Source organism: Ursus maritimus, unplaced genomic scaffold (genome assembly GCF_017311325.1).
Source record: "Ursus maritimus isolate PB19 unplaced genomic scaffold, ASM1731132v1 scaffold_2, whole genome shotgun sequence".
NCBI lineage: Eukaryota > Metazoa > Chordata > Mammalia > Carnivora > Ursidae > Ursus > Ursus maritimus.
Genome location: NW_024424452.1, coordinates 72,131,227 through 72,149,255, shown reverse-complemented (window position 1 = coordinate 72,149,255; position 18,029 = coordinate 72,131,227). Strand labels below are relative to the sequence as shown.

General features: G+C 41.5%; 1 protein-coding gene across 2 annotated transcripts in view; it reads right to left on the bottom strand.

Moving 5' to 3' along the window:
* POU2F1 (POU class 2 homeobox 1) overlaps positions 1-15,450 on the bottom strand; it is a 166,121-nt gene extending 150,671 nt beyond the window's left edge. The window contains exon 1 of one of the 2 annotated variants that reach the window (XM_040636160.1): positions 15,370-15,450. In XM_040636160.1, the coding sequence (XP_040492094.1) occupies positions 15,370-15,430 (61 nt within the window). In that variant the 5' untranslated portion in view covers positions 15,431-15,450. The remainder of the gene's footprint in view (positions 1-15,369) is intronic. The other variant, XM_040636161.1, reaches the window with a different exon arrangement.
* Positions 15,451-18,029: the final 2,579 nt, after the last annotated feature.

Genomic DNA, 18,029 nt, shown 5'->3' with positions numbered 1-18,029 from the left:
CTGGACCCCGCTCTGCGGCTCTCAGCGTCCCCAAGTCTTACTGGGTTGGTGAGGATTCCACATACAAAATCCTAGAGGTTATCCTCACTGGTCCGCTCCATCAGCTATCAGAAGAGATCCTGCCACCCCGTGCATCACCGAACCAGTCCACCAGCACGGGGAGACGGGAGGGCTGACACGTGCGGGCCACGAGGGCCGTGGCGGTGGAAAGGGCCACAAGTTCCACGGCAGGGTTGCTGGTTCTCGCCTCCCTCGTAACACAGGTAACGTCTGTAAAATTCTTACCTAATAAAGCAGTCATATCTGCTTAGTATTCTCTATTAAAACTAGTTGTCTACGTTGTCAAATTATGAAAAGTTAAACTGCAATAATGTTTGAAGACAGTTATGTGATGGTGTTGTTTCTAAGATGACGCTTTTGTCTTTGCTTTATCTTATTAGGTCAGTGTTTAAAATGCTGTTTGGTGTAACAGATGTAAAATTGATTCTGTAAAAGAAAACCAATAAACAAACACATCCTTGTTAAGCAGCACATACATACATAGCATGTGTTAAATGTCAGGGATAAAACACAGTCCTTAACCGCATAGAGCTTAAGCTACTCTGAAAAAGAAATAAGTTCACCAATAATTAAAAGTGCTAGAGAGATGTCTGAATAGGATGTATAGAAACAGAGAAAGGTCTCTAACTTGGACTCAGACTTTGAAAGTCTGGGGAAATGGGGAAGGCAGTAGGGAAGTTGAAGAGTTCCCAGCAGATGACCCGTCTCTTCTCTCATCCCTAAACTACTTCTCAAAAGATGGATAAAAAGTAATTAGATGGAAGAAGGGGGAGGTACTCATGGACAGAGAATATTTAAGTTATAAATTTTCAGGTAAACCACAAGTATTCTGAAAGGCTAGAACCATGCAATACAGCAAGAAAAAAAAAATCATTGTTTTACATTTGAAAAATATACTGAAAACGAAAAAAAATTAAAAAGATGCCCAACTTACAGTAAAAATATGAAAATATGTTGATAGATACTTTTCATCTGTCACCATAGCAAAAATTTAAAAGAGCTTGTGAGAAAACTGACACTATTAAATACTGCAGATAAAATATATATTGTAGACAAAAATATACAATGATAACATACCCAAAATTTTTAAAGGTGTAATTTTTTTATCCTAAACTTCTTATTCCTAAGAATTTATATTAAAAAAATAAAACATTATAGGGACGCCTGGCTGGCTCAGTGGGTGGAACATGCACCTCGATCTTGGGGTTGTGAGTTTGAGCCTCGTGTTGGGTGTAGAGATTACTTAAAAATAAAACCTTTAAAAAAAATAATATTATAGATGGGTGCTTATAACTACGGAAAAATATCTAACATATCAAAAGGGATCAAGCAAATTAGTTGGTCCACCTATACAATAAAATACTGTGTAACCACTGAAAAGGTGAGATGTGGAAGGATATTTATGAACAACTGTTAGATAAAAAAGGCAGGTTATGGGGCACCTGGGTGGCTCAGTCAGTTGACCGTCCAACTCTTGATTTCTGCTCAGGTTGTGATCTCAGGGTCCTGGGTTCAAGCCCCACATATCAGGGCTCCCTACTCAGCGGGGAGTCTGCTTCTCTCTCTTGCTCTCCCTCTCCTTGCCAACCTCCCCCCACCCCGCGCTCTTTCTCAAATGAATAAATGCAATCTTAAAAAAAAAAAGGCGGGTTACGTTAGTTTTGAAGAACTGAAACCTGCAGCCATGTCAGTATTTTCTAGTTTTATAAGACAAGATAAAAATTTCTGCTCTGCTGACTTCATTGGGCCTCTCTGTTTAACCTAAGAATCACCCTTGATCAGCTATGGCCACCCTGAGTCATAATTCAACAATTAATTTATCATGTTATTTATGCCACTAGAAGTTATTCAACTAAATAAAGTTAAGACATCTTAAAAAAAAAAAAAAGGAAAAAAAAGTTAGCCTTGAAATTACCCAAAGGTTATACCTGGCAAAAAAAAAAAAACAAAAAAACTAATTTAATGGCCTCAACAAATCCTAAATAGGGATTGTTGCAAAAATTTAAGAAAAGGGGGGGGGGGTTTCTCATAACAGATATACATTCTGATTCCTTTTTAAAATTATGTGCACATACATGAGGGGTCAGGCACATCTGGGGTGATGCACTATGCACCAGTGGGCATGTCTCTGCACATACTCACAAGCACATTCCAGAAAGGGGCTCAATAATTGAACCTAACCTCATACTGGTCCTTATAGCATTACATTACCGATAAGACAAGATTCCAGCATCATGACCCGGCAATGGCTATGACACTATAGTCTAAATCTCTGAATTCACAACATGATTTCTTACAGCAATACTCTTTAAATTATTAATTCGTCTTCCCAGGCTATAGTGATGTTTACAATGCCTCTCATAACATCAAAGGACTTTCACCCATTCCTTTCTAATTCCAATCCGATTGGTATATAAGTGTATATATATTAGTCTCCCGAAACAGCATTCTTGGCTGACTACATGAGAAAGCACCAGGGGAACGGGGGAGTGGCTCTCAGCAAGGCAGTGTAAAGAAAAATATTTCAGATACAAACAGCCTAACAACTGAACAGGGTGACACTGGGCAAGACTGAACAGGGTATATATGATTGAGAACACCAATTTAAATGACTAACTTATCAGAAACAATAATCAATCAACTGCCATGTTTCCTCAACTGAAAGCTACACCCCTGGTTTAATAATAGTTTGGTAAGGGGTAAAGGGAATGGTAAACAAATACATGGTATCTACCTGTACATAAATTTTAAGTCACAACTCATTAAACATTAAAAAATTTATTTATTTATTTATTTATTTAAATTATTATTTTCTTCCAAGATTTTATTTAAGTTCAAGTTAGTTAACATATAGTGTAGTATTAGTTTCAGGAGTAGAATTTAGTGATTCATCACTTACATATAACACCCAGTGCTCATCATAAGAAGTGCCCTCCTTAATGCCCATCACCCATTTAGCCCATCCCCTTACCCACCTCCCCTCCGGCAACCCTCAGTTTGTTCTCTAAAGTCAAAAGTGTCTTATGGTTTGCCTCCCTCTCTGTAAAATATTTTAAAGACATGTTAATCAAAATAATACGTAACAGTATAAGTCCTAATTTCCTATGTAGCAAACTGGGTCATGAAAAAATATAAAATAAACGATGCCCCAAATAAAAAATTATCTGAACGTTAACATTTGCAAATAGCTTTCGTTTTAAATTCTTAACAGAAATCCAAAATGTTCCGGATTTATGGGTTGCCAGATTCAGCAATCTGTACACAGTTCAAAATATTTTTTTAAAAGATTTCATGTATTATTTTAGAGAGAGAGGACAGGGGGAGGAACAGAGGGAGAGGGACAAGCAGACTCGGCGCTGAGCACAGAGCCGGATGCCCTGAGATCATGACTTGAACCAAAACCAAGAGTTGGACGCTTAACCAACTAAGCCACCCAGGTGCCCTACAAAATATTTTTGTAATCAACATCTGGAGATACCGGAAAGCTAAGTTAACAGTACATGTAGTAATCAGTTGTCCAGCTCTCCAAATAGCAAGATAGAGATGAATACACAATTAGCTCTAGACCACACAATTTGGGCTTGGGAACCGTGTAAGTGCACGAAGGATAAACTCAGAAGTAAGAGTTGCTACCTACTTCATTATCCAAGTGACTTGAAACAGAATTTAGTGGTTAAGAGCATGAGAGTTCTCCTAATTGCCTACTGCCACAATCAAAATAGGTCAGAGACCTAGATGTGCCACTTAGCCTCTTTCAACTACAGCTTTCTCATGTGAAAGATGAGGATGACGACTGCACACACCTCAGGGTCACTGTGAAGATTAATGCGAAAATGCACATAAAGCATTTTGAAACTGGCACAAAGACTTGGTAAATGTTATTATTGTCACTGGAAATTAATACACTTGGTGGAGGGTATGGAATCTCTTCCACAGATTTTGACTGTGTATTTGGTCATTAAAAAGGACAAAGATCACATAAAAATAACCTTATAATAAAATCATCCTCAGCTCTTCAGCTAAATCTTACTCCTTCTGGATCAGACAGACCAAACTTGACTTCCTTGAAAGTGCTGTGTTTTCACTAGTTTCAAGAGTAATGTATATACTGTTCCCTTTGCTTAGAACATTTGCAATCCCACTTCCTACTTGGCCTTGGACTGATTAACTGTCATTCATCCTTCATGTCTCAGTGTAAACATCACTTCCTTAGGCAGTCCTTCCCAAATCCTCTTGTCCAGATTAGGTGTCCTCTATCTTATGCTTATGGCCCTATCTCCCATGTTTAACTCAGTCACGTAGGAACAGTGTTATTTAATGTAGAACTTGCCCAACAGATTGTAAGCTTTGAAGGCAAAAACTGTATCCATCTTACTCACTATTCTATTTCCAGTGTTGGGTACATGGCAAGAAATAAAAGACTCTCTATAAATATTTACTGAATTAAGTGAATGCAGAAGGACCAGTCAGGTTGGTTAATTATAATCCAATTCATGTTCACATTGAGAACTACTACAGTTCCTGATAAGCTTACTGTCCTTGTTCATTCACATTCTAATAAGATGTTTCAAGTTTAAGATCTAAATAACACCTTTTGGACTACCCATCTCATATATGATTTAGCTCTATTGCTAAGATAGGATCAAGCCTGTCATGTTCTGTATTCTTTTTTTGTTTGTTTGGGGTTTTGCTTGTTTTTTTGTTTTTTGTTTTTAATTTAAATTCAGTTAGCCAACTTATAGTACATCATTAGTTTCAGATGTAGTGTTCAATAATTTATCAGTCTATATTTTTAATCTCTTTATTAAAATATATTTAGATGAAAGCCAAGCTACTCAAAGTATCTGTGTTTACTGGCCTTCACCCAAAAGATAGTACTGAAGAATTTCATAGCTTGAAAAACAAAACAAAAACGTATGAAAACAATCCACAATTTATCAATGAGAATCCTATGGGCCAGTAAAGTTAAGCATCAGAAAGCTACACAGTGCTATAAACAGAATAAGGACCTAGGTGTGTTTTTTGTGTTTTGTTTGTTTGTTTTTAATTTTGGTAATGAAAGAGGACTTCAACTTCCTCCATTTTATTTATTTATTTGAGAGAGAGTAAGTACACACAAGCGAGGGGAGGGGCAGAGGGAGAGGGAATAGCAGGCTCCATGCTGACATGGGCCTTGATCCCAGGACCCCCGGATCATGACCTGAGCCGAAGGCAGCTGCATAACCGACTGAGTCACCCAGAAGACACCCCAGACCTAGGTTTCCTAGTTCTGTTTGTCTTTCCACTGTAGAGCCTTTTTGGTACATTGAGAACCATTGTTCAAAATAGTCTAAGCAATAGTCCTGAATGCAACTATCCTAATTTATATGATCTTAATTGTTCAATGCTACTGAATCATTTGTAAAACTTTTTTAAACTAGGGATGGCCAGATCTCTACTGTATTAGAAACTCTGGAGGTAAGGCCTGGGCCTTTGCATGTTGAGAAAGTTCCAAGGGTGATTCTTATCCCAGCAAAGACTGAGAACCCCTAATTTAATCAATCAAGCATTATCTGCTAAATGTCTACTCTGTCCCTAGCAATGTGTTCCTGCTCTCAAGGCTCTTAGAGGAGACAAGATTTACTTATATAACTCAATTAGAGAAGAAAATAAGACTGTGTATAATGAAGTGCTGAATTAGCTAAATGAACACAAATTAAGTGCTAAACTCAGAGAAACTAGGACAGTAGCACAGGCTTGAGAGATCAGCTATTTTTGGAGACAGAACAACAGATAGGTCCTTTATGATAAACAAGGACAACGGCTTTCAAACAGTGTGCTCAGCAGGAGTCCTTAAGGAGCCTGTGGAAGTGCCTTGAGGGCCACAGTGGAAAAGAGAGGGAGGATGCTTTTCCTGCCCCTGACAACCATTTCAATCAGAACAGCTCCACTCTTACCTTTTATATAATAAGCTTCTGCCTAAAATTCATTTTAAAAAGAACTCAAAAAAACCCTCCAATGACTTTTAAAAGTGTGAAAACTCTTTTATTTACAAATACGGAAAAAAAAAAAAGGAAAAAAAAATCAGTGAAGTAACTTGTCTCAAAGTCGCAAAGCTCATTAGTGATCTAGAACCCGGGTCTCTCAACTCACTGTACTACATCCCACACTGTGACGTTCCAAACGAGGGGACAGTGTGAGCAGAGGTTCTCACAGAGCATCCCAAATGCCAGCCTGACCAAAACAGGAGACTTTCTTTTTTAAAAAATTTTTTCTATCTATTTGACGAAGAGAGAAGAGAGAGAGAGTGAGTATACAAGCTGGGGGAGCAGCAGGTAGAGAGAGAGGGAGAAGCAGGCTCCCCCCGATGTGGGGCTCATCCTGGGATATGATCCCTGAGCCACCAGGTGCCCCTGGTGGGTTCACTTTCAAACTGGGGTGGGATTGTGGCGCAGGACAGGTAGGGGGTTGGGAGGCAGGATGTAAAAGAGCCCAACCAAGCATCAGAATAATATACAGCCACCCTCCCTGAATAGCTGTTCAACACAAAGTTGTAGGTAGATTTTTTAAAAAATTAAAACCTGCTAAAAGCACCCGTGTGTTTGTGGTGGGCCTATGTAAGGGGACTTCCTGGGTGGAATTGTTGAGTCATTCTCTGTAAGGAAGTAGCATGAGATAAGAATGCATAGGCAGGGATGGGGGCTAGATAATAGAATACTTTAAAAGTTTATGTTTGCTACAATGCAGCACCTCCACAGTGTAAAACCGGCCACAGGGGAGTGTAGCCCTCTCCCAAGGTGTTGGCTGCACAAGGAAAGGTACAGCCCGCAGCAGGTGCCCCGCACAATCAATCTAAAGCTAACGCTTCTCCTTCTCTACAGCAGCACAAGTAATAAAATTGCTGATTTTACTCTTGTGCTCCTGGAAGAAAAACTATTACAGTACTTTAAAAATGCTTCTGCTATCAATTTGTTACTCCCCACAGCATCGCTCTAACACTGGTATTATCACCATCTTATTGTTGAGAGAAACCACCGCAGAAGTCAGTGGCAGAGTCAAAATGAGATGTCTGGAATTTACAACACTCAGAGTCAGTGCTCAGTCCACGCACACAGTGGCATGAGCACAAATCTCAATCCTAATATTTGTATGTCTATCACATTAAGTTCAGTAAAACTGTTTTGATCTTCACAATGAATCTGTAACCTAATATCCACCCAATCATGTCTCAAATGACATTTCCAAAATTGAATTCATTGCCTATTCTCCAAATGGCTCCCTCTTCAACCTCCCTACTTCCTGTTCACTTGGCACTGTTCTTGGTAATCTAAGTTCAAAACCTTAGCATCCCCCTTGACTCTAATTAGCTGCTAAACACTTCAAATTAAGGGCTTTGATCATGGCTAGTCCAAAACAAACAAAAATTCAATGGCTCCCTACTGCCTAGCAAAAGAATTCCAAACTCGTGCACCACCAATGCAGAGCATCCAGGGCGCCAGAACAGAGGCCCAACTCCACCACTCCCCACTATACAGCCTAAGTAATAACAAACCTGGAAGTCCTGCGGTTCCCCAAACACTGTGCTTCCTGAGCACATGACCTTGTGAAAGTTACTTAATCTAGGCTTTATTTTACTCAACTATAAAATGGGCATAATAATACTTGCCTGAAAGGACCAACTGAGGTAATGAAAATGAGAGTGCTGCTATAAACTTTAAAGAACTATAAAAATACAGACATTATCATTATGTCACGGTGATGGTAATTTCATTTTATTTACACCGGCCTTGCTCCAGAAAGGATATAAAGGCAGCCCACATAAAACACAAAATAACAAGAGTTTAAAGATGGAAGCAATAAAAGAAATATAAAACAAAAGTTAAGGATATAGAATGGAACTGGGAATGAGGAGGCTAAGAAAAATGCATACCATAATTACCTATCTCACCTTTCAGGGTAATAACTCGGTCTAAACACTGTAGTTGATAAAAAGGAAACTAAGTCTATTAGACAATCCAGAGTCCAGGAGACTAAAAACAAAACCATTGGTCAGAAATGAAATAGTTCCTAATATAGAGACCTGGCAAGAATTTCTCCCAAAGGTCCTTATTCTGTGTGATTAACTGGACAACACCTTCAACATATTTATCGTGGATTCTCTATTTTATTATATCATTATTAGACTGAAAGCCTGCTGAGGTCAGGTAACTGTCCTGTTTGTATCTCTAACAGTGTTTAAAGCAATTAGTCAACAAACCACATGCCTCCAAATCCTTTTTGCTTTTCTTAAGCTCAGCTTTAAGACTTCTCTTCTGGGGGCGCCTGGGTGGCTCAGTCGTTGAGCCTCTGCCTTTGGCTCAGGGCGTGATCCCAGCGGTCTGGGATCGAGCCCCACATCAGACTCCTTGGCTGGGAGCCTGCTTCTTCCTCTCCCACTCCCCCTGCTTGTGTTCCCTCTCTCGCTGGCTGTCTCTGTGTCAAATAAATAAATAAAATCTTAAAAAAAAAAAAAAAAAGACTTCTCTTCTACTTAAAGTCTCCTCTGACTGGCAGCAGTGTGGTAGAGGGAGATTGGGGCTGTGGGGAGGAGGAGTCTAGAAAGTCAGAAGTCTTGTGTTCTGATGCCTAACTCAACAGCTAAGACTGAGGGTAAGACACTAAACCACTGTGAGAGCATGTCCTCATCTATAAAGGCTTTAGGATAGATGGTATCTATGCTACCTTCCAGCCATAACAGCTCTAGGATGCTTTGGTTCCTACAAATTTGGACATACCCTGATCTCTACCCTGATCATTATTATCTGCTACATATTTTAATATGTAATTACATACATTGTTTTTTAATTTTCCCTGAGAAGAAAACATACCAACTCCACCAGAGCAGAGTCTTGTATTTCCCTTGTTATCCCAAAAGACAACTAGCATCAGACCAGGTACACAGCAGATACATTTTGTAAGCTATGAAATAACTGTTTTTAGAAAATTGATTATAATATACTTTCTTGCTGCAGTATGAATCAGCAAAAAAAAAAAAAAAAAAAGACTTTTTCATTAAGCAGACCCTTAAAATAAGTGTACTAAAACAAGAAAACAGGTAAGTCACTTTTCTCTAAAAAAGGCCATAAGTTACAAAGCCAGTCAGTACAACTCCATTATTTAAGGTGACCACGTTAAACAAAAAACATAATGTTCACTTCCCAGCCATTCCTGTTTATATCTTCTATTGCAAAGAGAAAGCTGGCTAGTCCAAAAAAAAAACAAAAAACAAAAAACCCTACCATAATTTTTATTATTTTACTGATTTAACTTTATATACTATTGTTATGATTCCAACATAAAAACCAATAGTTACAGAGAATTATGAAATAAATGTGACAAATTAAACTGTACTTGGAATGACTTTCAACACTGCAGACTAAGTAAAGCTACTACCAATACTCATATTGAGCTTAGTTTTGTGTTTTTCGCATTGTCTTTTTTTTATATATATAAATTAATATGTATCCTTTTCTGGATGAATATCCAGTTTCCTGGACAGTACTTAAAAAAAAAATCTGATAAATTTAGAGGTTTAGTGATTCTTCTTTTGTTCATTTTAACAGTCCTGTCAGCAAAATCTAGGCAACAGTGAAAACTTGAGTATTTGCTTAATTGGAAAACAAAAAACAAAGAAGCTGTATCAACCAAGGAGCACAAACAAGATAACCTATCAAATGCTCAATAACACCGTCTAGTAAAAACACACAGAATTCTATAAACTACATGCACACTATGCGAAGAGCTTCTTGAAATCAGAGTATCTGAAACTTGAGATAATTCTCATATTCCAAATTCTAAATGTATTGTAAATGGATCAGAACTAGTCAGGCAATAGCTCCACTCGTGCTATTTTTTTCCCATTGTTATTACTGCTGAGTTTATAAGGGCTCACAGCCAGTTTAGAACATAGAAATATTTCAGTACAAAATAAAAGAAATTCCTTCCTAAAAAGAAATATAGGAGGGAGGCTGGGAAGATGGCAGAGTAGGGGCACCCTAAGCTCTTTGCATGGATTCAATTAGATAACACTCACATCAATATAAATAACCCAAGAAGAAATATAAATCCACAAAGTTACTATCTTTATTCACAAAATGTCAATAATGTGCAAAAATGTTGAGCAAAAGATGGATAAGGAAACTGCTTTCCTCTATGATCTGTAATCATTACCTCTTTCAACCCTGATTCCCCTCAGAAAGATATTAATCTTATTTAAGCAATACAATAAAAGAATTAAGCAAAATCCCTGCCCAAAGAGTTTCCTAAAAGAGAGGAGGAGGACGAAAGAATTCATTCAGAAAGGATACAGAAACTCAAGTAAGACAGTTGTACAATAACCAAATCCGCACTCTAACACCTAACATTGGATTTCCTTGAAGAAATCAGTAATAAGCACGTTGGCTTAGGCATTTACCATTAAAAGAAGAAACAGAAACAAGAACATAAGTGACCCAAAAGGAGCATGTTTTGTCCGTTACTTTTTCCGTTCAGGAAACAATAATTATTTAAATAGTTCTAAACATAATCACTGCCGTTGGGAAAACACATCCTGCTTAAAACTGCGCTTTCCTAGTATTTACAAATCACAAAAACCGCGTAACTGAACAAATACTGTTGTATAAAAGCAAGTTATGACAGCCATATACCAGTATTTTAAAAGAAAATTATTTTTAATAGTGCTTCAAAGACTTCTATGCAAAGACTAGAGCTGTGGGTTTTCAACATAAACAAAACAAAAAAACCATTAGTAATAAGGCAATCACCACTACATAATATTATAGTCTTCCTAGTACAAAGGAAACATAATCATGAAGCGAGTGACCAACTTTAAAAACAACTTAAACACACAGAGAGACACCCACAACTAAATCCAAGATCAAATAATTCAGATTCAAGAAACTTCAAATATTTCATTTTTAATGCAAAATACATATGAAAGATAACATTCAAATTTCTAGTTCTGTCATGGTAGAAGCCTGAGATATTCAAGGCTCCTTTAAACATCTTTGGTGGCTTGGTAAGAGCAATTTAACATTCTGAGCCCTAAACTTATTCCAAAATCCAATGACCAGATGAATAACCGATTAACAATTACTTCAATCTAGGCAGCAATAAAACATGTTTATTTCTTCTGCTTTATGCTGCCTATTGATGCAGAGAATAATAAATTAAAAATATGGCAGAATACTATACAATTTAAACCTGAATAATAGTCACTATTTGCTTTTCCTTGACTACTGGGATTTTTGACGACGACAAAATGAAAAGAAATTAGAAATTAGTTTGGCAAACATGTTAAAAATTACAGTAATAGCTTGGAAGCAGAATGGTCCTTTCAGATATTAAAAACATTTGGTCAGCTGTCACATGAATTTTCAAGACCTAGACTCAGAAGTACCATTATAATTAATAGGTAGGGCAAGTCAAGAAGGAAGTGACAATGGATCTTCTGAAGACTTGAGAGAAGCTGCCTCCCAGATGCACAAGGAGACAGGCAGATTATAAACTTATTAAGGCTCAACAGTAATCTAAAATTCCGTATCAAGCTTGGAAGACTTAGGGATAAAGCCCGCGTCCTACCACATTCCCAGGGCATTTTAATCAGCACCTTAAGATAAACTGGTAAAAACTAGGATGAAAAATGTCTAAAAGGAAAGTCTGCTATCAGAAATCATAGGTGGAATCACTCCCTCACAACCTAACAGTTCTAAAAATCACTCCTCAATCAAAAACAATACACAAATTTGTCCAGACTAATTTAAGACAAATCCAAAAAGAAGTTTATTTTTCAAACACTGTTTGCAAAGCACATGCTTTCTTATTTCTTATAAGTATCTACCTTATTTTAAACACTATAATTTCATCCTAAAAGAATATATAGCCTTCATTCTCTTCAACTTCACTTTACTCATTGACATAGGTTCTAAGGCAAATGATCTCTCCTTTAGCCTGGCAGCTTCTTACTTGAGTTTGGGAGGTCACGAAGAACCTCTCTAAAATAAGCATTTATATTGATCACTTCCATGATTATACTTACTTAAAACCCGTAGTCTCCTTCTGAGAATTTGAAGAGATGAATTTTTACAATAGCACAGAATGCCAACCAAAATATAAGGCCAGTTAACAATACTCATCCTTTTCTCTATTACAAAAATCCACAGTGGAATTTTGTTTATAAAATGCAGTGTACATTTTATCATCTTGGATAAAATATCTACAGCCCCGGTAGTGGTTAAATTGCAGCTATAAAGGAAATTGTCCCGAGATAAATGGTTTCCCTATGAGAAGGTTTCACTGCTACACTTCACCTCAGGACAATAAATCAAATTAACTGCACCTTGTCCTCTGTCCAATGACATCATCAGTTTGACCACATCTTGGGAATCGGGTGCAAAAACATATGCTATTTAAGGCATGAAATCATATTACTGCTTTCTGTCCATTCGACCTCATGCTTCAGGTCTCTGAGGCAGTCATTCACCTGAACATTCACATGAGAGCTGCAGATTTGTTTCCTGCTGCATTCAGGGCCTGCCTACTGGAGGTGGAAGAGGAAAAATGATGAGAATGGGTAACGTCAAACTGGCTTGCTGTTAGCCCATCAAATCTACAATTTTGTTACAAATTAAACTGAAGACTAATGTCTCCCAAAATATGTACCTAGCCACTGACCATAAAGTGCCTTATAATTTCAAAGGTTTAACACATTGGTGCTAAATAACACTTCTCTGGTGCTTTACTAGCAGAAGTAAAGAAGCCACCAATGAGAAGCAACACTATGTTTTTTAAAAACACACTAAAACTATATAAAATAAAAAGGAAAGAAAACTTTACCAAGGGAAAGACCAAAAAATGAAAATTACTGTTTCTTCCAAACAACGGAAGTCAGCCTGACTTGCACAGACCAACTGTCCTGATCCTACATTAAACATAAAATCAATTCTGACAACTTAAAGAGGGGTGGGTGTGCTGGGACAAGAGTAAGTTCCAAGATCAGGGTAGACACAATGCCTATGTTTATTCTTCTGTGTTCCCTCATTTAACCGTGACACAAACACTCAAAGAAAACATAACCCCATTTCTGTCTTTAGGAGCGCTCCCATTAAAATAAGCAAACCTTGACAGGGATAGCACAAAATTAATTTCAGCCCTATTTTAAATCAGAATGAAGAAGTTGAAAAGGAAATGCAGCACTGAGACATTCTGAAAGTGCTGTTAATTGGAATTTCTAAAACACTTATTCTACAACTCCTAGGAAAAAACAACTGGTTTAACAAATACTGCAGACCTTTACAAAGCCTGGAAGTGTTTACCTGGGAGGTAGCAGCCAAGCGGCAGGGGAGAACTAGCACCAAAGTGAAGTGATTTATTTGTATTAAATCAAAATAGGTTTCATTCGCCTCTGAAAATGAGAAGATTTTTTTTCCTTAGGCCTAATATTCCTGCAAACTATAAGAAACTCCTTTTAAGAGAAAACAAAACACGACAGAGTTGAAGCTTAGCTAGGAGCTGCTTTAATACTGGTTAAGGCCCCAGGAGGGTTTGTTTTGCCCGCGGAGGACGGGTATGTATATAGAAGTTGGTGGGGGAAAGTCATTTTGGTTATTAGTAAATAAATCAAGCGGCAGAGAATGAGGCCTAGGCAACTGCTAGAGGAGCCAAGGCCTAGCTCTCCCCCTGCTCTTCCCAGCACAGCCTGGGTTTGATCTCAGAGCCCCGTGGATTGCCAAGGAAAAAAAAAAAAAAAGAATCATATCGAACCACAAAAGCACATGGGGCGAATGTAAAATATAAACACGGCGTTGGGCTGTGAGTGGCTGTTATTAAAGGTCTGAATTACTAAACATGAGAGGCGGGGAAAGCCAGGCGGCCATTTCAATAATATAAACCTCCCCGAATTAGACATTATTCAAATGAGAGAGGTTCGGCTAAGCAGAGAGTAAAGAGGACCCAGCACCCAGCAAGAAACCACCACCACACACCCGGGGAGGGGGATCCCCGCCCCTACCTAACTCCCAACAGGAGAGGGGAAATCTAGAATATTATCAACTTGTCAGGCCAGCCGGTTCTGGGGCAGGGGCAGGAGCGCAGCCCTCTACGTCCGAGTTCTTGGGAGGCCTCCGGGTGCTTCTGGGGCCTGGGAGCCAGGGGAGCCAGAGGCCCCCGAGGGCCCCCGGCCGGGTCCGTCCGGGTCCCGCGCAGAGGCGGGGGCGCGGGGAGGGGCACGGGGGAGATGAAGATCAGACCACGCCAGGCACCTCCAACCCAACTCTCCCGGGAAAGCACGACCCACGAGGGAGAGGGGGCTTTTCCAGGACCCACGGGGACTGCTGACCGATGGTCCAGAGCACATGGGGCTGCCCCGGAGGACATCCCCCTCCGAGGGGAACTTTCCACGAGGGCCGCCTTTCAACCCTGTCCGCTCCGGAGCGGGCGAAGCGGACCCCTGCGCGGGTTCCCCACCCCCGCCGCCCCGAGGCCACCTCACAGCGCTCACGACCGCTCACCCCTACCCACCTAGAGCGCAGGCCTGGCTCAGGTCAGGCCGCCACACGGGGGACAAGCGGGGCGCGGCCGAGGTGCCCGGGGCCGTGACCCCCGGGCTCAGCCCCGCTCGGCCCCCCGTGCGACGGCGGGGAGCGGGCAGGACGCTCTCCCCGGGAGCACCCCCGGCCGCCCTCCGGGCCGCCCCCCCTCCCGGGCCCTCTCCCGTGGTGGGGGGGCACGCGTGTGGCTGTCCGGCCGCCGGGGTCCGCTCCGGCCCCGCCGCCTCCCCGGCATTGTGCTCTCCACCACCTCCATCCCCCTCCACGCCCCCCCCCCACCCCGCGCCCGCCTGGCCCGGGTCGCCGGCCCGCGCCCCGCCGGCCCAGCGGCTATGAATATGTAAAATGTCTTTATTGTCCTCTCCCTGTGCCCCGGCCCCGCGGCCCCGCCGCGGACCCGCTCGGGTTCGGGCTCGGCGGCGAGGCGGCGGCGGCCGGCGGAGGAGGAGGGCCGGTGCCGGCGGGCGGGCGGGCGAGCAGCGGCGGCGGGGTGGGCCGGGGGCAGGAGGAGGGCGGTGGATCGCAGCCCCCTTTGCCCCTTGTCTTCCCCCTCCGCCTGGCCGCTCCGAGCCTCTTTCCCCCTCCGCTCGGCGCCCGGCGGGGGCTCCGTGCTCCCCGGCCCCCCATCTCCCCGCCGTTAATTATAATAATCCTGAGTACTAATAAATTATGCTAAGTCGCGGGGGGGGCAGCGGGAGCCGGGGTTGAGTATGAATATGAATATGTAAAATGCTGTAATGATTACCTGCTGCTGCTGCCGCCGCGGCTGAACTCTCATCTTGACTCGCTGCTCCTCCGTCCGCCATTTTGAATATTTTAACCAAAATCGCCCGGTCGATAAACCCTCCCTCGCTCCGGCTCCCCTCCCCCCTCCCGCCCTCCGTGCCTCCTCCCTCCTCTCCGCCCCCTCCCGCTCCTTCCTCTCCCCGGGCGCGCGCCAGGGGGCGCGCGAGGCCGTCCCCTTGGAGGAGCCCCACCCCCTTCGGGCGCTCTGCGCACGCGCCTCCTGGCCGCCGTGGCTCTTCGGTCGCTAAAGCGCCCTCAACCTGCCAGTCACCCCTTCGCTGCATTTCTTTGCCTCTCGGCTCTGCACATGCGCAACTTTCTCCACGCGCCTGAAATGCAGGCGGCGCATGCGTTCCGTCTCCTGGACTCCTTGAAGCGTAACCTGTGTAGTACGTTGAGCGCTCGTCCTTTACAGTCCTCCCTCTCCTCCTGCCTCACTGCCCTCCCAGCTCTACTCCGACGTCCCCCAGTGGACAGTGGCATTTTAAAAGAACGGCACGGGACAGGGCGGCCAAGAGCTTGGAAACGCGTGGAGTACTCGTGGGCGGACCAGCCCCCGCGTCCCCTCCGCTGCGCACTTTTTAAGGCTTTCCGCGCTGTTGAACCGCTGACAACAAAGGAGGGGCAGCTCCCCTGCTAGGTAATTTCCGGCCCGGTGGGCAGGTAGGGGCGGAAACGCCCGCCGCGGGGAGCCGGGCTGGAGGCACCTGCTGAGCTCTGCGCGGGCGTCCCGCTTTAAATTTGAATCCTAACTAGTCCCCGCCCCCAACTCTGCAAATGCTGGAGACCCGGCCCGGCCAACGCGAGGGGGAGTGTCTTGTGCTGGTTTTAATTAGCCCCAAATCTCTTCTGCTCTATTTGTTTTTAACACCCGGCCACCTTCTCCAGAGCTGGGCGTTTAAATCGCTAATTTCCGCCCCTACCCTTCCTGGGGTTTTCTTGCGCCTCGATTGCTGCTCACCCGATCGAAACGAATAGTCGATTCCCTAGTCCATGGATAGGCATGCTCCCCTTCCTTTGGCTTAGGAACATATGTAAAAGCTAGCCGTAAACTGGAAACTGATGACCTAATAAATAATGTCGAAATCAGCAGTAGCTTCATCGAGCATTTTACTTTGCTGTGTTTCTCAGAGCAAATACGATAGGAGGCGTTTTCTGTTGTAAATATCTTTATTTTCAGTCACGTTCTAAGATTTCTTTATCTTTAATGGTAAATTTCCCTGGACAAGACCCAGGTCTAATTACTTTATGGATTCTTTAAAAAGCCCTAAGATTTTTCCAGTTTTTTTTTTTTCTTTTGAGAGTGAAAAGAAAAGCGTATCTCTTAAAGCAAAGTTAGAAAAAAAGAAATCCAGGAGGCACCTAGGTGGCTCAGTAGGTAGAGTATGCAACTCCTGGCTTCAGTGTCCTGAGTTCAAGCCCCACGTTGCGTGTAGAGCTTACGTAAATATATCTTCTTTTTAATAAAAAAGTTCAATCCTAGATAGTCTGTCTTGAAGAGAGAAAGTTGACAGGAAAGTTTAAATTGAGTAGAATTGCGGATTCTACATCGAAGATTCTACACGGACTCTCTTGGAGAAGAGAGTCAGTGGTTATTCTAACGGCTAAAGTTTTAATCACGGGTCTTAGCCTCCTCATTGAATTCCTTACACTGTGCAAGTACAGTTGAAGCTATTGTCAGTGACAGCCAATGAATTTGGGGTGGGATTGATTTATTCATGGTAATTAAGCCTTAGGGTGTGTGCGGGACTGTTCAAACCAAATAATTGGGCCACCATATAATCTAATTATTTCAAGCCACACCACCCAACACACAGTTAAGGAAATGCAAATTTCAATCATGTTACAATTAATCCGGAAATATAGTCTAAGTTATATTCACTGGCATTACCATGGGGGAAGTCTCAAAATCATCAACCTATTTGAAACACAGTTAATTACATGCCCTTGCTCTGAGGGCAAGGAATTTGAAATTACATCCACTAAGAAAAAGAACTTAATACTTTTACTTAAATTCTATCTTCTATCTAATCTTTGTTTTGCTCTTTAGTTTAAAAGTAAATTAATATGACTTTCAGAAAGTAATTGAAGCCAGTGCACGTGCTATTCATTCTTTGTCTCATTTCCATAAAAAGAAATTTTCATGGAATGAATTTTTATTTAAAGAAGAATAGCTCTGTGAGGAAAAAAATAGTTTAAAATAGTCTATCAATGATTCATTTTCCTCTTAATGAAAATATTTATGCCTGGGCATAGTAGGTAGTCATAAATATTTGCTGAATAAAAAATAATGAATAATACAGTTATATATGTTAGCATTATTTTAAAAATTGATGAAGTCATTTATTCAACAAATATTTAGGAACATCTGCATTCTGCCATAAACTTTACTGGATGATAGAAATACGAAAATGTATAAAACGCTGCTTTGACCTCAGCAAACTCCATGTATCTATTCTTTTTTTTTTTTAATCCTCACAACTCTGGAAGGTGGAAAAGTGTTTATTCCAATTTTCAGGATGAGAAAATTGAGACATAGAGATGTTACATAACTTGCCCATATTAGGGTTCTCCAGAGAAACAAAACCAATAGGAGATATATATGTGACTTTCATTATG